Source organism: Peromyscus californicus, unplaced genomic scaffold (genome assembly GCF_007827085.1).
Source record: "Peromyscus californicus insignis strain IS unplaced genomic scaffold, ASM782708v3 Scaffold_24__1_contigs__length_46423439, whole genome shotgun sequence".
Classification (NCBI taxonomy): Eukaryota; Metazoa; Chordata; class Mammalia; order Rodentia; family Cricetidae; genus Peromyscus; species Peromyscus californicus.
Window position 1 is genome coordinate 25,250,336 of NW_026294535.1, and position 23,185 is coordinate 25,273,520.

Genomic DNA, 23,185 nt, shown 5'->3' on the forward strand with positions numbered 1-23,185 from the left:
TACATTCTTACCACTTCACACGTTGGCATGACAAGATTTTCACAGTTGCACTCTAAAAAACAAAAATCAACATGTTTACCCGAATCAAAATACGTCAATGCATTATGACAAAGTTCTAAGATATGAAATGAGTTACCACAATGCCAGTTTGGGCAACACTGTCCAGATATATTTTCCTTCACCAGATTCATATCTTTTGCACAGTCAAGTAATGGTGGAGGACAGAGGTTTGGCTCACAAACTAGGAAGAAAAACCAAATGGGTAAAGATGAAAAGATGAATCTCATGGACTTGCTGGTTCTCATCAGTTTGCTGTCATTACCAAGGCAAAGCAGGATTTCTAGTGCCCAGTGGCTTCTTCTTCTTCTCCTCCCTGCCGTGTGCTCTTATGGATAGCATGAATTAAGCCATACTCGTTGATCTAGCCCAGTTCATCCCGTGAAGACCCCTGACAAAGGGGTCTAAGTTAACAGCACCACTGGACTTCTTAAACATCTAACTCCTTTTGGACTTTTCATTGACACATTAAGATATTTTAAATTAGTTAAGACGGCCTTACCACAGTAGTACTGTGGACAACATAAATGTGTAGTGTTCAGATCCACTGTGAGGAATTCCCCATCGGTACACTGTGGAGCTGGTTCAGTGCATGTTTCACAAACTAAAGATGAAACAAAAAAGCCGGAGTCACACTAAGCTAAAATCAAGTTAATGGTTAGTTCGGATTATAAGCCAAATCAAAATAAAGTACGATATGTTTAATTAGGAAGTAAGGAAATAATTCATTGCCTAAATGTACAACTTTATGCTTCCTAAGTACAATGCAAAAGAGGATATCTTATCAGAAATATAAGCCATTTATTTCCAGAGGAATTTGTTCTTATTGAAAGCAAAACAGCAATGATTAAGTTACTGTAATTATCTTATTTTTGTTTTGCCTTTAATCGGTCCCATTTATAGATGAACAGTGCACTAGGAACGTGTTCATACATGCCTCCAGATGTGATAATTTTCTGAATGACTCTGGCAAATGACTCATCCACACAGTTCTTACAAAGACTATTAATAAAGGGGCCCCATCCTGACTGACTACTCTGTGTGAAAACCCAAGTCTGACTGATTAAAATCACTTTCAACAGAATTTGAATGAGAAATGTAGACACAGTAGAACAGGAAGCAGATAGAGGTGGCGTCTCTTCTTCCTCTCGAGCTTTTGTGCTTGCCCCTAAATCCTTGTTTGAACTTAATCTAGCCACTTGCAGTCAAGGAAACAATGGAATTCCAGGAGGTGTCTTCTGATTTCTGGTGTGATAATTCTCTTGAACTGGGGAAAGAGTTTTCCTTATTATTCACTCTCTAGTTCATCAATGCTTTGATCTGGGTATTTCTTAGATGTGTCTGATTCGCCTGTACTCTTTAGGGATCATTATAGTTCACAGGAGGTGGTATGTAGACATGAAGTTTTAAAATGGTCTTGTATGTCTTAGTACCGGGTATTATTCTAGCTGGGTCTTCTGGAAAAGCCCACACTAAATTTTCTTTTTAAAAGATAGATACTTTTCCTCATTAAAGAAAAGTCTTGATTCTGTTATTTTGATGATGTTTGGACAGGTACAGATAGTTTTGTTGATGGGGTAAGTACTGACCGTAATATTATTGAGTTATTTACAATGTACTCTGCTCTCTACCATTTGCGTTCAGTTCAGTTCCTACAAGATAACAGGATACCACTCGGCACAAGACCCATGAAATTCGCAGCAAACAGATGTTCCCCAGCTCCTTTCCCTTTTTGGGGCAAATGGTCTCCACAGTACTCACCACAGAAAGGGTAGAAACAGCAAGGTTCTCCTTGTCGGACCTGAAGTGTAAACTGGTCTTCTCTGCAAGCTGGTGTTGAAATATTGGGGCATTTCAATGTATCACACTCTGCAGAATCACAAATACGTTTGAACATGTGTATGAGTGGGACAACAGATAAGGTAATACCATTTTTTCTCTCTTTGAATTGAGTGACAATCTTAATATAAAGGCATTTTTAGGAATTAGCAACTTCACAATCTTTTACAATAAATTCCATCCTTAGAGACCCAGGGGAAGAGGGCCTCCTCAGCTATTTCGAACGTACAGTGAGCTTTATTTTCCCTAATAGATGGACTTACCACATTCATACTGTGGGCAGCAAGAAAGAGCACTATAGCCAACAATCAACTTCTGACTGCCCGTGCATACTGGAATGGTCATGTCACACAACGTCATGTCACAGCCTAGAAATAAGCAGCAGAGTGTTACAGGAGCAGTGAGCGCAACTGGAATCTTACGCTGCCATCTCAGAGTGGAGAAATAGCTCTAGCAAAGGTGTTTTCACTCCTAGGAAAGCCACCAAGCCCCAAACTGGGCTGTATATGAACACCAGCTCTCAGGATTCTTTGCGATTTTCTTGCATCTCTTACTATCATAATCAGAGATTCAGAGTCCTGCCTTTTGCCATAGGTTGTTGAATATTATTAATAGTTACCGACAAGTTTTTTTTTTAACACATGTATTTATATAACTCATTTTGAGAAAATGACACTTATGGAAGAACTTCATTGTTATCCTGCTGCGTTTTTTCAGACTGATTAGAATGCATGTCTACAAAGGCTCCAGTTTATCCACATACCACAGACTTCTTTAGAACAACAGGTCAGCTCATCAACAAAGCCCAGGACAACTTCAGCTTCTCTTTCACAAATGGGGGAGGGCTCTTCTTCACAGACAGGCTCGATAGGAACAATCCTCCCATCCTCCAAACATTTGTAGAGGGCACATTCATCAATACCCCCATTCCAAATCTCCCCAGCAATGTGGGGCCGATCTTCACTGTCAGTGCATACTTCAAAAAATCAACAATGTTATTTCATTTACAATCTGGGCACTACATCAAGTCAAGCCACGATGTTTTTAATTTTGGACCATGACTTTCCCATCAATATAACTTCAGGTCATGAATATGTACTTTCTCAGATTCTTCTTTGCTTTCTTCAGTTAGTACGTTGCATTGTTCTTTAACCAAAGTTGATGTGAAGTCCACAGAAAATACTATTTTCTACAACTTTCCTAGTTGAAGAGGGGAACACTTTAGAATGACTAGAAAAGGCATTTTCCTTACTGGCAGTCACAAGCCTATTTCTGAAAGTATCCTTACATTTCTATTCTACCTGTCCTTCCATTTAGTTATTAGCAAAATTACTTTCCTTCTTGCCATGATTAAGACCCATATGACTGACAAAGTACTGTGTTGCAACCTTTAGAATTCTGTGCTTTTTAAAATCTACCACAACCATGAAGACATTATGCCAAAAATAATTTGAACATGAACACAGAGTATTTAAGTGTTTTCCCCTAGAAAATAATGCTATCTACCATTTCCTGCATCCTTATTTTCTTAAGGCACTGAATGCACAAAATGTTTTCTTTAATTATCTTACATTTCCCTCTTCTAACCTTACAGACTAAGTCCCATTAATTTCTCCATCTTACGGATACATTGCCTCAGAATCACAGAGGCAAAGGTGAACCATGATACAAAAATAATTAGAACTTAAATTGACCCCACAACGTACTTTTAATTTTTAATTTACCTTGCTCTTTCCTAGTTATTAGTATATACATACGTAAAGATTAAAGACCATTATCACCAAATACCCTAATTTTAACTCCAACTGAATCCATATTAAAAGAAAACTACAAACTCATTTCCTTTCCAACACCTCGGTCATCTTTGGCCAATTTCCCTCAGCAAAAATTTCCAACATACAAAAGATACCATACGTGTGTGATTGCTGGATTCCTGAGCAATCATTTTCTACTTTAGTCCTTACCACATTCTCGCTCGGGGATGCACAGAGTTTTATCTGGCCGGTGAAGAATGGTTCCATTCTTGCACACACAGTCTTCTCTCAAATTCAGACACGTGGTGTGTCCATAGAACCATTTATTGAGGCATGTCCTTGCTTCACATGGTCTCACACAAGGCTGATATTCCTTCCCCTCAGGGCAGCTCAGAGCTGTAGGCAATAAAGGACAGAATTTGCTAATAGCCAAGGTAATCTATGTGAATTCTGGTTGAGAAAGAGAAGGAGGTCAGCCTGCATTACAGAGATAAATTTTGCATATTTTAGTTCTTTAAAGCTTATTTTTCATTTACTGCATAACCAGAAACAAAGTGAGCCTTGTGAATTCAAATGCATCCTTCAAGTATCTAGATAGTATTCAGTATTGTAGTTGAAAGTGTTTACTTAATATATGTTAAATATATATTTCTAATATCCAGTACAAGTCTCTTTCAAATAAACATAGAGTCAACTATTACAAAGTTTCTGCATGTAGCCAATATCTCCATGCAGCCAGAGGAGATACAATTTTTCCTTTTCTCTGCAAGATAATCATGGAAACACTTCTTAAATAAGTAACTCAAACTAAGTTTAAAAAAAAAAAGAACAAGAAAAAGCTGCCTGTTGAGGTTTAATCATTTACTGCCAAAAGAAGCATTGCTGAGCAGCTTCTAAACGATGCTTTAGGAAAATCTTGTTGATTTCCGCTGTTCTTAAAAAGTCGTGCTGTTCAAAAATGAATATTCAAGCCAGGAGGTGGTGGCACACGGGAGGCAGAGTCAGGTGGATCTCTGTGAGTTCGAGGCCAGCCTGGGCTTCAGAGCGAGATTCAGGACAGGCACCAAAACTACACAGAGAAACCCTGTCTCGAAAAACCAAAATATATATATATATTCAGCTTGTGGGGAGGTGGTATAAATTGGTTCAGTCTTGACGAGGAGCAATTTCACAGCGTCTAGGGAAATTGGAGATGTAGACATTCAAGATGAATCAAGAGTGGAGATTCCCCCCCCCCGGGGGGGGGGCGGTGGTAGACAGGAGAAGGACACAGAGCCGAATTCCCTTTTATTTCTGAAGCTCTGTGACCGCCCTTGCACTGTGACATCTGTTTTCTTTTTTCCACTCACCTTCTATTTACTAAGTTATTTCGTGACTGACCGTGAAATGTAGAAAGGACTGTGAAGAGGGGAACACTTTAGAATGACTAGAAGACATCACTGTGCTCGCGGTCACTTACGGCAATACTCAGGGGTCCGCCACTGAATGCAGATGTCAAATTTGTTGCACAGAGCCACATAGGCAGAAACGGCATCGCATTCATAGATCCAGAGATAGGTGTAGTTGATCCACATTTTTTCACAAAAGTCCCTCGGAGAGACCTAGACACGCATTTTACCACAAAATCAATTCTGTCGTTTTAACTTTCCCAAAGGCCATGAGCTAACCCCAAACCATTCGAAAAATCAGATAGAGCATGCCTTTTCTGCCAGTACATGGGGTGCAGAGGCGGGAAGGTGGATGCAAGTCTGAGGCCAGCCTGGTCTACACAGCAAGTTCAGGTTAGCCAGGGCTACACAGTGAGACCCTGCTTCAAAGAATAAATAATCAGAGTAGTAAATTAAAGTCATTAAAGTTTCTCTTAGATCTCAGTTTTTCAAAACTGTTTTTCACACACACACACACACACACACACACACAATTTTAAAAAGAAAAAGAATTGGTGATGCTTTTTTAAAAAGATCTAAATAATGACAAAGTGCATGGGGTTTTGTTGTTGTTGTTGTTTTGTTTTGTTTTGTTTTTTGGTTTTTGAGACAGGGTTTCTCTGTGTAGCTTTGTGCCTTTCCTGGAACTCACTCTGTAGCCCAGGCTGGCCTTGAACTCACAGAGATCCGCCTGGCTCTCCTTTCTAACTGTACCTTCCTCACTCTTCTCCCTAGACCGCCCTTCACCTGTATAGAATGCACAAAATGCCTTAGTATTCTCCCTGCATAGACTTTTGCGCCAAATATTCTCTTATCCACATTGTTTTGTGTGTCTTGATCTTTCTCTCTCTCCCCGTTCTTTTCTGGTAATGTGTGCCTTTAGATGGCTCAGATATGTGAATCTACCTGAAGGCTTTTCCAAAGCTGGGCTCATACGTATCTCCATACCATGTATTGTAAATATCTGTTCACGGATTTCCCTCCTTTTAAATTTCTTGAAGGCTTAGGGAGGACCCTATTTGTATATCACAGAATTTTAGCACAGTCCCTATTATATGCTAGAGAAAATGACTTACAAAACTTTGTACCAGTTTGTCCTTTTTTCTCTAGCAAGAAATCTTTTTTATTGACACAAGTCTCTTAAAATATTTATTGAGAGAGCAAGCGAGTAAGGGGGGAAGTCCATAAACTGAGGAAACAAGAGCACACAAAGATCAATTCAGTTGACTAAGTGATGGTTGTGTTACAGGTATATGCACACTGGAGGATGGCATCATAGGCACTGATTACAACTTCACTGTATTAACTTCTATACATGGTTATCAGGCATCATTGATCTCTTTCTGCAGAAGAATTTATTCATGGCTAAGAATTCCATTTCCCTAAAAGTTATACAATTCTAACAAAATGTAAGAGGAAAAATAATAATTATCCTTCCTGTCTCTATAAGTTTATGAAGAAGATTAAGCATCTCTGAACTTCAAACATACTGACAGAAGGACCAGAGAGAAGCTATTCTCAGTAGAATACCATGGCAGGAATGGGAGCTTTTGCCTTTTTTTCTCAGAAACTCTAATGCAATCACGCTTTTCTGGCTGCTTTTTAACTTACTTTGTCATGGCATGGAATGAAAACGTCTCTGTTCAATAACTCAATGCAGTAGCTGCAATCATGTTCAGTACAGTTCCTAGCAGGTCTTCTCATTGTTACTTGAAATGATTTCTCAATTTCCCAGCTCCCAATAAATAGTTCTATGTCTTCCATGTTGGTAATAATAGTACCATTCTGCATCCTGAGGTCATCGTCTGGATCATCATTGCAAATTCCTTGAAAGTACATGTGGCTTTTAGATGGAAATTTTTTCACTATCAGGTAATATAGCTAAATACAGGCAATACAGCTAAACTGGCTTAATACTTGGTATTAAATGAGTGAATAATTTATTTGAATGAAATTATAAGCAGCTGAATTTGGGTATTCTTTGACTTTGGCATTGATAGAACATTCAAAATTATGTCTTTTTTATAAAATATATGTTAAGTGAATATGAAGGAAATCATGTATATGAATATTCTGCTCCTATAGTATCCAAACAAAAATGAAATTAAATACTTCCTAGAACAGTAAATACTTGGTGAATGAATTCCAGTCTTCCCTTCTACAAGGAAATTCTTGTACAAACATAGTAAACTTTACCTTTCAATAAATGTTCCTACTCCATTATCTAGCTCATGACATAACTCCAGAAAAGGGTCATTGTGATGGTTATTGTTAACTGTAGACCAGATGTAGAATTACCTAGGACTCAAACTATGGACAGACCTTTGAGGGATTATCTAGCCTTCGTGCACGTCTGTGAGGGAATACATGGACTGGGTTTAGTGATGTAGGAAGATCCACACTAAAAGTGGGAGGCACCATTCCCTGGTTTTGGGTCCTAGACTAAATGGAAAAAAACAAAAGGAGATGAACACAAGCATTCATTGCTCTCTGCTTCCTGGTTGTGAGTGTGACGTGGCCCACTGCTTCAAGCTTCTGCTGTCTTGATTTCCCTGCCATGGGGTACTATACTTTTCAAATGTGGATCAGGATGAATATTTCCCCTGAAATTACTTTTGTCGGGATATTTTTTAACAGCAATGGGGAAAGAAACTAATTGGTATAATCTGGTTGGCATAATCCTTACAAATAATCTAGAGAAAATCAGGCAGCTGATGGCAGTCACCTGAGCTAAATAAGATTTATTCTATATTAGGATATCACTGTCAGTGTTTGAACTACGATTGGTGGTTAGAGAAAATGTTTCTTCAAGGTATTTTGACTTACTGACACGCTGTAGCCTTGAACTTCTTTGAGGAAGGCCAGACAAATTGCTTTTACTCCTCATCAGTGGAGTGTAAAGCCAAGAACAACATAGAGAAATATCCCCAGGTCCCTGATCAAACCTCACCCAAATCCCCCCCTAATTTAACCTGTCATTTTTCTTAATTTTCAAGACTTTGTTCTGTAAAACATGTGAATTAAACGTTTTCTTTAAACATCAAATTATAATCTCCAAACAGGAATATCAGCATGAATACAGGTTGCATCTGTAGATAACTTTATACATCAAAGTAGTCTAGTTCTTTACATACAAACTTTTGTAGTGAGAGATAATAGCAAAACTATGTGTTAGTTTCAAATACATTTTCAAAAATGTTTCCATTCTAACCACCATGCAAGGGATTCACAGTACTATAAAGAATTTGATGCCAATAATGGCTTCCTATCTAGTATTCTCTCAGTCACTCTTTTTGACTAGTTTCTTCAGCCAACATTCAGACTAGCAGTCTTGATGAAACATAGACATCACTTTAATTAACCAGACATCTCTCGCTGTAGTGGTCATATACTTAGGCACTGATCTGTGATTAGCACAAATGCTACCCTAGTGTCTTCCCTATACTGCTTATTTAGAATCTAGTTATTCAAATGACTGGCTTCACAAGAGAAAAATACCATGAAAATCAAATTAAAAACCATACCACATAGAAGAAATAGATCATAGGAATAGATATGAATTCCCAAAGTTGGCTTTATTACTCAGTAACTAATGAATTATTATTTAAACTCAATAGTAACTATTTTGAGAATGATAATCTCAAGTCACCATAGAAGTTTGTGCAATGTTTAACATATTCTTGGTAGTCAAGGAAATATGTAAACCATACTTAACAAAATATTAATGTGAATGAAGTTCAAAAAATATAATATGTCTTCATATCACGTTACTGTGAAGAGCCCTTATATTGAGCTTTCTAAAACACAACAGATCTGGTAGTTCTAAATTTTTGTTATATGGCTGCAGAGTCCAGTTTGACTTGTAATTCCACGTATATATGTGTGTGTATGTGTGTATTAAATATTACAAAACGAAGCCTAAGCATAATGGTAAACATGAACTGTACACTTCATGGTAAAAGTGGTATGAATATTCAGAACAGTAAATTCTTCCATGATGGCTTATGTTTTTCCAGACTTCAAACATTAAAATGTAAGAAGGAAACAAATATATAAAATAATTTAACTTTTGTTTATCTTATTTTAATAAATTAAGGTTACACCAGGACCAATAAGTATATTAATGCAGGCTAAAATTAAGTGAGATAAAATATACCTAACAACTTATGATTGTTTAGTGAAGAAGACTTAGTCTAAATCCTATAGTTAGACACAACAAATGTGCATTTAAATAGAATATTTGACCTGAAATACATTTCCTTACTTCACTTGTTGAAAGTCATTGCTTCCTAAAGTACTTCCATGAAGAACTGAAAATGAGCATCACGTGGCAATCTAGAAAGTGGGCCACTGGTGTACAAAGCAATGTTTGTAAGAAGGAAAACGCATAAGAAAATGAGAGATTTCAGCATCAGAACTCACCACAGAGTCCTTCTGTATAGGACGACAAGTTAAACCGGGGGCCGAAGTGAATGTCTATGATCCCTGTAAGGTGAGCCCACTTTATGACTAGCCCAGCAGGAGTAGTAATCACATACATTGTCCCCGAATCTTCTATGAGCAGCTCTTGACTTGAAAAGGGCAAAGGCACAACAATAGAATCCACGTCTACCTAGAATTACACATGTAGAGCCCTTAGGAGATTTCTTGAAATATAGAAGTGAAAATTAGGCTTTGATATAACGTGGGGGTTTTTAGTGTGTGAGATTTTACTTCTCTTGGCATACCATAGCTTCTGATAACTTCTAGTCTCTCTTGTCGACCCTCTGCTCTGCCTTGATATATTCAGTATTCTCTCTTTGTTTTTTTGTTTTTCTTGAAAAAGTAAATTTGTTTCACATATTTGCTTTAGTCTGATTCCCTCAACATGGTGATCAGACGATCAGACCATTATTAACTAGTACTGATTTAAGACAGAGATTCTTTTTTCTTCTATATCAGAATTCAAGAGTAATAATGTTCAGAAGAGTCATCTAGCAAACCTAATTAAGATTAAGGATTTCAGTGATTCTACTTCCTTGGTTTTGTTTAGATTTTGGGCTTAATTTTCAGTATGTCCACTTGATAATATTATACTTTTAAAGGAGATTATACTTTAAAAAAAAACAGTGACTTGAGGTCATTACCATGATATAGAACCACGAGCTGTAAGTAACAGCAGTTTTGGTAAAATTGCGTCTCTCACCCACCTTCTGGGTCCTCATCTTTGGACCCTGCTCCTGTTGCCTCCTCCACTCCCAGCTTTCTTCCCACTCCTAAGACTTCAGGATTCATCTCCTCCACATAGGCCTGTTTGACCCTTTCTGTGAGTGTGTCATCTCCTTTCTGCATTTCTCTGATACATTACTATAATTTTAATCCCTGTATCTCCCATTTTCCAACTACCAGGCATGTATACAAAATCCACACAACTGCAAGTCAATTGATATTAAGATCAGTGTTGTATCATCTCAAATAATACTTTTAGTAACTGGTTGGTTGTTTAACAAATGACCAGCAATTGACCAGGAATATATTCAACTGAGGCAAACAATAATAATAATAATTCCTTCCATACAAATGCTCAAAATAATAGCACTGACTATATTTGAATTTATTTACTATGTACTCTATCAACTTCTATCAAAACAAAAAATATGCAAATGCAATCCTCTAAAAATTACCATACATATATATTTTAGGTTTTACTTAGTTAAACCCTTTTACTATCTTATTTTGTGTTCATTTTAATATTAATTATATCATAGAATCTATGGAACTATGGTAATGTAGTAATTATGTCTAAAAAGCAAGATAATATGCAGTCTATGTAAAGTAAAACCCTTGTACATTTTTCCTTATTCTTTAGATTGAACCATTTAGATCTAAATGATGTATTCGACTGACAATCCAGTCTTACATGCTAAACAGATTCTTTGGGATTAGAAGTTTTCCTATAAAACTACTCAATTCCTATCAAGCATTTCATAATTTTGTTTAGGCTATTAGAGTAAATTTGAATATGCTATCTTTCTGTTTAAGTTAGTACTTGTTCATTAACATATAGTGCTGTCAAAAGTAAAACAAAATATAGTGGCATCAACACTTCCAAACTAGCCTTCAGTCTGCCTTTCTCCTGGTGCTCTTCCCTGGCATGTTCTTGCTCCTACTGTTTTCTACAGATTGCTCCTTCCTCTTCAAAGCTTTCCCCTCATCAGACTTGACACATGAACCCTAGCTCTGGAAGAAGAGACTTGGTGACTCACACATCATCTGAGAGTGTGTTGGCATGTTTAACATTGACCCCCATTAGTCACATGGAAAATAAATATTTGAAATGCCTTCACATAAATGGAGGGAAAATATCAAACTAAGAAACACATCTTCTAACTTCCTGTGACAAGAATACTTATCCATAAGAGCAATAAAAAATACACCAATATATTAAATTCCTCCTTTTGTGGAAATGATTATTTTGCATAAGTTCCTACTATAATCCCATGTGAGAACATTTCTTAATTGCATGTTCTTACCTTTCTTGCTACTCTATTGATAAGTATTTTATGTATAGATGTTGTCACATTTAGCTTCTTAAAACAAAGTCCTGAGATTCTTCCAAAAGAACCCTTCATTTGGAAACAAATTAAAATTTTATGATGTTAAATAGATTTAGTGATAAGCAAAATGAACTTACTAAATTATTTGCAAATACTCACTGGTTTTTTGAGGGCATTTCCATTCTGGGGAAAGAAAGAAAGAAACACATTTAAAGTAAATGCATTAATTGTCCTTCAAAACCATCAGAGTAATATTATAAATCTATTATAAATACTTTTATATGAAAACTTCTTTTGTTTCAATACAATTTTATCACTGTGGAATCCAGGGTGTTACAATGTACATGAGCTACAGATTTAGGAAAAAATGACCACAAGATGGATGACAACCTACCTGATTTATGGGACATTTTTCAATGTGAACAACTACAATTTCTCCGGGGATTCTTACTAAGATGTAAGAAGCCTTGTTGGACAGTGCAGCACTGTTTCCATCAAATGTAATAATGCTCAGCTCTGATAACATGGAGCACCGGCCTAAGACAAAACAATGCAGAGTGGAGGTTTTTAAATTATTATTTAAACTAATTTCTCTCTTAAAAATATACCTACTTCCCAATTCCCTCTACTTTCAGGTAGTGTTTTTTCGATTTTGTGTGTGTGTGTGTGTATACACAGTTTGTGTGTCCCATTTCATTTAACTGGGATTTGATGTGTGAGCATAGATGGGAATTATTTCCTTGGGTGGGGACAATGTATTAAGTGGCCACATTACTGAGACTTCCTCTTCCCTGTAGCCTATAGCTCTCTGTGGAAGATAAGAGAGGATAATTTTTAATTAAGAGGGGGATTTTTAATCAAAGAACATTATATAAATAGGTATAAAATTATTTTTAAAATACATTTTTTAAAAACACAAATAACCCAGACCTGCTACAGGGACCAGAAAGTCTAGAGATGGGATCTAGCACTCTGCTGCAACAAGTCCTCCATGAAATGCTAATAACTGCTGTAGGCAGGGAAGAATGATCATAGCCAACTACAAGATCTATTCTATTCATACAAGGCTCTAACTTTTTTTTTTTTTTTTTTTTTTTTGGTTTTTTTCGAGACAGGGTTTCTCTGTGTAGCTTTGCGCCTTTCCTGGAACTCACTTGGTAGTCCAGGTTGGCCTCGAACTCACAGAGATCTGCCTGCCTCTGCCTCCCGAGTGCTGGGATTAAAGGCGTGCGCCACCACCGCCCGGCAAGGCTCTAACTTTTTGCTTCTGAAATAACCTCAAGTTTTCTGAATCTGTTTTAATGCATTCAGTTCTAAATGGGCAAACATTTAAAGAATGCCTCATTAAAATATATTTGAGGCATGTGGGGAAAATGTGTGTGGTGGGAGGGGGGTGGATAGTAACATGATAATCTCAAAACAAACAAAGAAACCCAAAATTAAACAAAACAAAAAAAACCTCAACACTGTTCTCTGATTCAGACACTGTTTGCTGTATGAGAAAAATCAAACTCACAGGGACATTCCCACTCAGGACAGCATATGTCAGTGTTCACTTGAACAGGCCATCCTCGGAATCCACAGTCTGGCATTTCCACGTCCTTTGGGCAGTTCAGAGACCAGTTGTAAAAGGTCCATTCCATATTAAGGCAGATGTATTGGCTACAGTTATAAACAGGATCAAATTGTTGAGGCTGATAACAGAAGAGCAAAATCAGTTAGGTTCTCAAACTCAGCTAATGCTCTCAGTTGAGTCTTCAATTTCGCATTCACATTGTCCTCATAAGTGAACATGTAATTAACCAAAACCTTTTGAAAGATAATTAAAAATTTGCTCCAACTTTTTTTGTCAGATCATCTCTGCAATAATCTATATACTTAGGATTTATGTTAACATTGACTTGAGATCAGAAGTATCAAACTTCTAAACAAGAGGTTTTTTTCTTCAGTTTTCTAGATCATTTTATAAGCAGATTTGTTCAGTGAAACTTACAACTTAATCATACTCAAATATTTCATTAATAATGTATGTATGTAGCTAGTGAGAGGTCTCATGGGGTAAATGCCCTTGCCACCAAGCCTGACGGCCTGAGTTCAACATCACAAGAGAGAACTGACTCCTATAAGTTGTCCTCTGACTTCCATATAAGCATCGTGGCGCGCGCGAGCGCACACACACACAAACACACACACACACACAGAGTTCTATGAGCCAACAATTTCATCATTTTGGTGATAGGATATCACTATGTTGTACAGAGCTTCACATATAGTATCTGCACAACAAATATTTTTATGAATCATCGATTTACAGAGAAAACCCACCAGATATTTCTGTTTTTCTATTTTTTCTTTTATTGAAAGTAGATTTTTTTCATGCAGTATATTCTGATTTATGCTTTCTCCTACCTCAACTCCTCTGAGATTCTCCCCACTTACCTACCAACCCAAATCCACACTCTTTGTTTCTCTCCCTCCTCAGGAAACAAATAGGCATCCAAAAATAATAATAAAATAAAAGATAAAACAAACAAAAAAAAATCAAACTAGAAAAGATAAATTATAAATTATAAAGGAAACATTCTTAAGGTCTTACTATTACTTAACTATTACTTAACTATTACTTTGTTTTTCTTATTGCAGCCAGAAATTAGTAAGAATTATCTGAGTTAGTTAAGAAAACACAATTGTGGACTATAGAGATGCCCCAATCACTAAAATGCTTTCATTTCAAGTGTAAAACCTGGGTTCAGGCCCTAAAATGCTTGCTTAAAAGCCTAGCATGGAGAAGAAGCACACTTGTAATCCCAGTGACAGTAGATTTCTGGGCTCACTGTCCAACCAGGCCATCCCACTCAACAAGAGCCAGGCCATTGAGAGACTCTTTGTCAAAAGACAAGGTGGAGGAATCCTGAGGACCAACACCCAAAGTTGTCCTCTGGCTTTTACATGACATACACATATTTGTGCGCGCACACACACACAGACACACACACACACACACACACACACACACACACACACACAATATGAAAGCACAGTCACAAAAACAAAATGCATAATATGCTTCTCTTTTAGCAAATAACTAGACACTGTACCAAAGGAAGTTTGTGAGTGTATAGTGATACACAGAGTAGTGTAAATGCTGTAAGAAACAATGAACAGCTGAAAGAAACACACAGTCATACCTCACATTCGAAACCTGTGGTTGGAGTCACGTCTGATGGAGTAGCCATGTCTGCATTTACAAGAAATAAAAACATATCCCTGTTAGTGAGAAGGGAGCTACCATGAAAGGATGCTACATGCGATTTTAAAAAATGCTAAGAAATTTTACATAGATTATTTCATCCATTCCTCCCAAGTATCAAGTAAAGTGGATAAAATAAAAATATCTTTGTAATTTTACAGATATAGAAACGAAGCCATTGACAAATCTGGTGAATATTATGGGCAGATTCTAACTCAGAATTTCTAATTCTAGAACACTAGCATCTAGTGATGTTTCTATAAATAGCCTCATTGATCAGATGATGTTGTCCAATTATCTGAACAGATAGAAATATCAAGGGAATCACCAAATGTCCATCAGGAGTTACAAACTCCATTGAGTTTCAACATTAAATTGTGAATCTAGTCCCTTTCCCTTGTCAGGCTCCAGCCTGGTCTCCTTTTAGGCAGAATAGATGATGCTTTGGACCATGTGGCAACACAGTATAGGTGTAATAGAGGGCCAACACACAGGAAGGAAAGACATCATTAATAGGCTTATTTATAACATACTTTCTAATGTTCTCTGTCAGGACAAACATCAAGTCTAGAATACTCCATCTGAAGAACTACAGAACAACCAAGGTAAGTGGCTAGAATCTTCCCTAGTGGGAATCACAATTTATTGTTTACAGAATTTAAAAACACTACAATAGTTTTCCATTGCTATTACAAATTATCACAAATTTTAGTAGCTTAAGATATTACCAATTTATTATATTGCAGCTCTGGAAATCAGATTCTTAAAATCAATGCATTGGTACAGCCTTCTTCTGTTAGCCCTCGAGAAGGAAGTGTTTCCTTCGCCCTTCCAGATTGCCTGAGTCCTTGGTTCATGTTCCCTTCTTTAATAATCTCATTCTCTCTTCTCTCTTCTCTCTCTCTGTCTCTATCTCTCTGTGTCTCTGTCTTTGTCTCTCTCTGTCTCTCTCTGTCACTCTCTGTCTCAATCTCTCTGTGTCTCTGTGTCTGTCTCTTTCTCTCTCCCCACCCCCTGCTCTCCTGTTTCTGCTGTCACATCATTTTCTTCATCGCATCCCTGAACCTTTGCCTCTTATGCTTGTAAGGACACTGTGACTATATTAGACACATGTGGATAATTAAGGTCAAGACTCCCAGATCATAGTCTAGTCACAAATAAGTCAACAACTTCACATCAGCAAAGTCCATTTGCCATGAAATGTCACATGAAGACCAATAGGAGACAAAGACGTATACATTTTTGAAGAGCTGTTTTCAGTCTACCACAATCTACAGAATAACTTTTATAAAATTTAGTTAATTCTGCAGGTAACCCTTATACATGTTCTATTTTATAGTTTCTAACTTGAAGAACAGTTAAAATGTATTTTAAGAACCCACTCATTGATCATATGAACACTTGAACACTATTCATGTTATCATACGTCTAGATGTTGACTCATGGAGAGAATGGGGTTTAATAAAGACTCACATGTCATTTCCCAAGTAAAATGATATAAATGTCTTGTCCAGTCACAGCACAAAATCGGGAAGGAGTCTAGTGACTGGGTGGTTGTATGTTCTTCAAAGCAAAGACACATTGCTACAGGGCCAGTGTTGTTATAATGATGTTGCAATTATCACAGGGTCACCAGCAGTGTCTGACTGTAGAATTGTGCTGGGTGAGATCTTGTGACAACCGCAGGACATTTAAAATTGAGAAATGTGGGTCTCCACATTCTCTGAGTCTTTTTGAAGATCATCTTGGCTATTCAAGAATATTTGTATTTTCAAATGCTTCAGGATCACTTTGTTAATTTCTGCAGAGCCAAATGTCAAGTGTTGCTGCCTCAACAATATAAACTCTTCTAATCTAGGAATGCAGAAATTCTTCTTTTGTATTTTGTTCTACCTAATTCCTTCAATAATGTTTTTGCAGATTCCATTGTAACCATATTTCAGCCCGTGGCTATTTTACTAAATATATTCTCAAGTATTTTATGTCATTCATGAATGTTGTTTTAGAGGGGATCTCACTATGCAGCCCTGGCTGGCCTGGAACTCACTATGTAGACCAGTCTGGCCTTGGACTTACAGAGATCTCCCTTCCTCCAGCTCCCTAGTGCTAGAATTAAATTCATGCACCACCACTCCCAGTATATTTTATTATTTTTTATGCCACTGTGAGTGAAGTTATTTTCTTTGTTCCTTTTCAGATGTTGAGTTGCTTGTGTAGTGAAAGACAATTGATTTTTATATTAATCTTACATTCTTTAAGCTTGGTGAGCTCATTTATTACTTAATGGACACCTTAGGAAAATAAATATATATGTACATATACATGCTATATGCAACTAGAAATTATCTTTCTGTTGAAGTTTATAAAGTACAATACATATGCACTACATATGAATTGTTATGGCCAAATAATTTAAACAGTGGAGATACATGTTGAATATTGATTTGTGAGATCAAAGCAAACACCAGTATGTAGAATTAACAGTCTATGTCCTTAATGATAGAATATTCAGTCTTATTTCATAGACTTATTCATTCATAGAATCAGTGAAGTAGGAAAAGGATCTCTGGCCCTTCCCAACATAAATGTTTACAATGATAGACCCATTTCTCATCTCCACAAGCATTAAGTGTATGCCAAGCACTTGGCCCAGTGACTGGCACATGATTAGCATGTAATAAATGTTAGCTCTTAAGAATGGTGACAGTGGTGATTATGGTAATAAGGCTCTTATTTGGGAAACATCACAGACTAATTAAAACCCTTTAGTGATTGCCTTCAGAAAATAAAACCCAATTCTTTTTGGCGTGGACCTTTTACCACAGATCATCTCTTTCATCCAATCTCTTGACTCAATTCTGAATATTCAAAATACATTTGCTTGCATGCTACATGTTCCCTCTTACTTCCAAACCTTCACGCATATTGGGCTTCAAGCTAGAACACAGTTTTACTTATTCTACCACACTCACTTTCCTGTCTATCACCTGATAACTCCACTGATAATTTTTCGAGGTTTTACCTCAAAAATAAGAACTATGGCCTTCTGTAAGTTGTTCCTATGTGTCCACATTGTAATATAGTCATCCTTCAGTATTCATTGATTGAGGAATCAATGCAAGACTCACCACAAATACCATAACCTGTGGAAGGTCAACTCCCTAATATCAGATAGTATGGTATTTGCGTACAACTTATGTGTCTTCCTGTATACTTAACTCATTTTATCTCTTAAATGACTTATGCCTAGTATAATGCAAAAGCTATATAAACAATAATTGAGCTTATATTTTAGGGGATGATAAGAGGAACATTTTATATGTCATTAACCCACAGGAATATTTTTCCAGATACTTTTGATCCATACTTGGAAACTGTACACACGGAGTGCTATTTGTTTTACAATACTTTGACAACAATTGTTAATATTAAGATAGAGGCTATGACGTGTTGAACATCCCCACCCTAACCAAGGGCCCAGAGAGAACCAGACACATTATTCAACTGAGGCTAACCAAATATAAGTATCAGAAACTAAACTTTTGTAAATCACAACCCCAGAAGGCGTATATTAAGCTTGGTAAGACTCTAATAGCAGATTTATGAAATCATTTAATGGAAGAAGTTTCAGAGTGAGGGAGGTATATGACTGTAGAATGCTGTGGAATGTTCTGTATGGCAAATGTGTTGCTAATTAGTTAATAAATAAAACACTGATTGGCCATTGGCTAGGCAGGAAGTGTAGGCGGGACAAGGAAGAGAATAAAGCTGGGAAGTGGAAGGCTGAGTCAGAGAGACACTGCCAGCCGCCATGATGAGAAACAGCATGTGAAGGTGCCGGTAAGCCACGAGCCATGTGGCAAGGCATAGATTTATAGAAATGGATTAATTTAAGCTGTAAGAACAGTTAGCAAGAAGCCTGCCACGGCCATACAGTTTGTAACCAATACAAGTCTCTGTGTTTACTTGGTTGGGTCTGAGTGGCTGTGGGACTGGCAGGTGAGAGAGATTTGTCCTGACTGTGGGCCAGGCAGGAAAACTCAAGCTACAAATGGCGTCCAACGTGGTGGCAAGAGTTTCTACCTAAAAACAGAAAAAAGATTCTAAAACGGAGCTAAAAACAGCTTCCTAATTGTCTCTCTCAAATGAGCAGCAGCTGCTGGTTTGAGCTACTGGTGGGTTCCTAGCTTATACGCTGGACCTGCAGTATGGCGGGAATGAGGCCTCTGCAAGTGGCACATTAAGCTGCATGGTGAATTTAGCCTTCGCTAGTACAAAACAAAAAAAAGAGGTTTCTGGACTACATGCTGCTTGGCTAAAAGCATAGACCCCCGATAGCTCCCAGAGCTGGTGGTAAACCACCGCCATGTTGGGAAGCTGAGGTGGGTGGATCCAGCAGCCACAGCTGCTGCAGTTTAAGGCAATAGATTCACAATAAGACAGATTCAGATGTAATAGTTTACAATGTGTGTAAAAGATACGTAGGCTTGAAAGAGACAAAAAAGATGATATATAGAGTTATAGAAACAAATACATAGTTTTAAAAAATAAAGTCTTTAAAGAGACAGTAAAGGTAGTATAAAAAATAAGCCACGTAAAAATGGATATTACACAGAGAATCTGGATTGTGTTGTCTTTGGGACTTTTAACTGCAGAAAAACATTTGATTGTAAAAGCTGTTGAGTTATGCCAAAATGTATATTTTAAAGGTACCTTGACTTCAAAATTTGGATATAAGGATATGTTACTTTGGAAAGGAGACTCTGCTTTTGTTTCCACAGAAAGCCAGAGGCTATGGATTTGTTCCAGATTAAGACACATCAGGTTTGACCAGCCAAGACCCCCTGAAAGGTCTCCGATGACACCATGGCCCAGATGATCCAACATCCAGAACGGTTTGAAGGCATCTGGCTCAGACGATACAGCCTCATGGACTATTCCATAATCCTAAAATTTTCTTTGTTTCCCCATAAGATACAGCGCCCCCCTCCAGCAGGAAGTAGTAAGAGAAGCTATGCCCAAATTCCCAAATTGTATGTAATTTTACTTTGTTAAGGTTAAAACCTTCCTTTTGGAAAAAAAAAAGGGGGGGAAGTGCTGTGGAATGTTCTGTATGGCAAATGTGTTGCTAATTAGTTAATAAATAAAACACTGATTGGCCATTGGCTAGGCAGGAAGTGTAGGCGGGACAAGGAAGAGAATAAAGCTGGGAAGTGGAAGGCTGAGTCAGAGAGACACTGCCAGCCGCCATGATGAGAAACAGCATGTGAAGGTGCCGGTAAGCCACGAGCCATGTGGCAAGGCATAGATTTATAGAAATGGATTAATTTAAGCTGTAAGAACAGTTAGCAAGAAGCCTGCCACGGCCATACAGTTTGTAACCAATACAAGTCTCTGTGTTTACTTGGTTGGGTCTGAGTGGCTGTGGGACTGGCAGGTGAGAGAGATTTGTCCTGACTGTGGGCCAGGCAGGAAAACTCAAGCTACAGTAGAAGCCTTAAATGCTTCCTCAAAAGCCTGAGCAGAATCCAAAATATCAAGGAAGGTTCCTGATGACACCTGGATTATATACATCTTTTGAAAGCCAACTCCATTACCATGAATTTGAAAGAAGCCTTAGTGGTCTATACTAACTGAAATGGTGAAAGAGGTGGACCAATTGTAAAATCCACACACAGCCCCTCAATAAAACAAAAGTCACCTCTGGGATTTTTGTTAATTTGATGGTCCATGTAGTAGCAGCTGGGATGAATGGACCAAGGCTTATACTGCTGAATGCTGATTTTACTGTTTAAAATTGCAGCAAATACCTGGGTATAACACCTTACCTGGTATTAATGCTGGTTCTGTGGGAATCAGTGGTATACCTGCAAAGAAACAGAGATGCCCTGACTTAATCTGTATTTACGTAAAAGGTGACCTGCCTAATTTACGTCCAGTTCTTTGCTTTCAAGGGAACTATTTAAGGAAAGAAATCACAAGAAAGAGAGATGGGAAGCAAGATACACATGCTTTAGAGAACAATTGGGAAGCTTTTTTTTTTTAAAAAAAAAAAAAAAAAAGGAAGGGAGATTGAACTAAGTTATTATCTTTCTCAAACTTCTGATTGCAACCAATTGCCTTAGGGGAAAATTATCCATGCATTTCATTTTTAACAGTAAAATTCAACAAGGTCCACACTTACAGTCCTCTGGATAAACACATTTAAAGGTCACCTCATCCAGGATCATATGCTTGGGGCAGTAGGGCAAGCATCCTTCAACCCTTTAAATGGAAAAACAAATGAAATAAAATGTACATAGAAAAACCTACATTAAATATTTGTACCTGAGGTTTATTATGCTGAAAATCTTCATCATCAGACACTTGGGAGAACTCTATTGGCCACTACTGCATCCTACTTATGAAACTGATGAAGCCGCAAACCAGGAGCTCATACAAGAAATCATTATAGTGAAGGTGACGGAGGCAGAATTTGAACACAGAGTATTCAAAGTATACACTTATATTTGAGGTACACTAAATTCATGTTCTAGTAATGGGTAGAAATGTAGAAGAATGATCTATCTGGTGAGGATTTTTTTAAGTGTGTGTGTGTGTGTGTGTGTGTGTGTGTGTGTGTGTGTGTGTGTGTGATGTGAGTGCAGATGCTCACGGAGGCCTGAAGAGGGTATCACATACCCTGGAGAAAGAGTTACAGGCAGTTGTGAGATGCCCACAGAGAACACTGGAAAACTAACTCAGGTCGTATCTAAACACCACAAGCCACCTAACCATGGAGCCATCTTCCAGCTTCTAGTCTCACTTCTCTATTCCAAAGGTCTGAGCAGACTGTTACAACGTTTGACTCTTATCTCCCTGAAGAGGTGTGCAGGACAAAACATAGTGGCTTTTGCTGCCTATTGTTCAGTCCTAAGCTCCCTGAAAAGAGACTTGAGATCTCACACAGAAGAGACAGAGTGGTATTTAGCTAAGCGTCTTTTCATACAGACAGGGAGAAATAACAGCGGAGGTAGAAGTTCTCGGGAGCATTAGCGTTTGTACCCAAACTCATTCAGGGATATGAGTGGGAGTGTATGTAATTATGAGCTGGAGAAGTAACAGTTCCAAGACCCACGATATGTGGCTTGAGTAGGGAATCCCATTACTTGCATCAATCACAGAAGTAAAGTGACAGTCTCAAAACTTTCAAGATGCTGTGGGCTTAGGGACTGTGGGCACAAACCTAAAGACAGCATGTAGGCCACTGTTCTCCCTCAGGAATAAGACCAAAGTCTGGCTGAGATCATATCTTCCTGCCATTCAGTTGACACTCAGTGTTCAATGTTTCCTTAGTGAAAGAAACTGTAAACTGCCCCATACAGCCAAGTCTAATTATGAGATTCACACATGCCACAGAGAATTAATGCAAATTCTCGCACGAAAAGGCCTGATTATCTGCCTCTCAAATGCACTAGCAGACTGTAATAATATTTTTAATATTTTCAAAACACTTCCGGTTGCTTCATGTGTTAATAGTTGGACAAAGATGTGCAGTTTTTCTTTGCAGGATGAAAATGAACTAACTTGACATGATGAAAGGTCAGCAGCAGCAGAGGGCAGTGTTTGTGAGGCAAACTCTTTCTCCTACTGAACAGGCTTAAGTAGGGACAGTTAATATCTCAGACACCACATTTGCCAATGATTCTTTTAAAACACAAACAGTTCATATATGATCAACTGCTTGCTTCATCCAATGGACTTGAATAATAAAACTTTAACTGATAATATAATCCTATTTGAAACTTCATCAGGCAGCAGGAAGGAAAGGAAAGTTACAGGATAATTGACAAGCTAAAGCCAGTGGATCAATGCTAAATGAAGTCATCCTTACTTTTTTATTTAACTCAATTGTTTTCCAATTGTTTTTTAAAGGACAAAATTCATACCCATCCTCTTAAACAGTTTTCCAAAAGCCATTGTTTTATCCCTTATGACTAACTTCATAGTCACGCTTATCAGGCTTCTCTTTGCTTTGACGTACAGTTAATACTATGGCCAGCTTCCACCTGAGAGATAGAATGCCTTGGTGTGAAAGAATTACTATAAAAGGAACATAAGAAGAAGAATTTACATATGGGCTCCACAACACGCTGCTTGACATTATTTTCTCACAAACAGCTTTCACTTTCACGGACCACTTTTGTTTTTAACCGTTGCTTGGTGCCAGACACTCAAAGAATCTGAAACAAGAATGACCGATCGTTCCTTTGGGCATTTGAAAGAGGGGTGTAGGGGTATGTTAAAACCCAGCTTAGTGCATGGGTGCCCCTGGGTCACAGG

At 37.7% G+C, this 23,185-nt stretch overlaps 1 protein-coding gene across 3 annotated transcripts in view; it reads right to left on the bottom strand.

The window, feature by feature from the left end:
- Otogl (otogelin like) overlaps positions 1–23,185 on the bottom strand; it is a 150,632-nt gene that overhangs the window by 18,877 nt on the left and 108,570 nt on the right. For 2 of the 3 annotated variants that reach the window (XM_052753281.1, XM_052753283.1), the window contains exons 35-51: positions 21,048–21,127; positions 20,692–20,730; positions 14,802–14,851; positions 13,130–13,307; positions 12,008–12,150; positions 11,773–11,796; positions 11,590–11,682; positions 9,500–9,689; positions 6,689–6,903; positions 5,110–5,251; positions 3,861–4,046; positions 2,660–2,872; positions 2,160–2,264; positions 1,819–1,926; positions 560–661; positions 137–241; positions 12–52 (exon numbers count right to left, since the gene is read on the bottom strand). In XM_052753281.1, the coding sequence (XP_052609241.1) occupies positions 12–52; positions 137–241; positions 560–661; positions 1,819–1,926; positions 2,160–2,264; positions 2,660–2,872; positions 3,861–4,046; positions 5,110–5,251; positions 6,689–6,903; positions 9,500–9,689; positions 11,590–11,682; positions 11,773–11,796; positions 12,008–12,150; positions 13,130–13,307; positions 14,802–14,851; positions 20,692–20,730; positions 21,048–21,127 (2,014 nt within the window). Of the gene's footprint in view, positions 1–11; positions 53–136; positions 242–559; positions 662–1,818; positions 1,927–2,159; positions 2,265–2,659; positions 2,873–3,860; positions 4,047–5,109; positions 5,252–6,688; positions 6,904–9,499; positions 9,690–11,589; positions 11,683–11,772; positions 11,797–12,007; positions 12,151–13,129; positions 13,308–14,801; positions 14,852–19,036; positions 19,047–20,686; positions 20,731–21,047; positions 21,128–23,185 lie in introns of all 3 variants that reach the window. The other variant, XM_052753282.1, reaches the window with a different exon arrangement.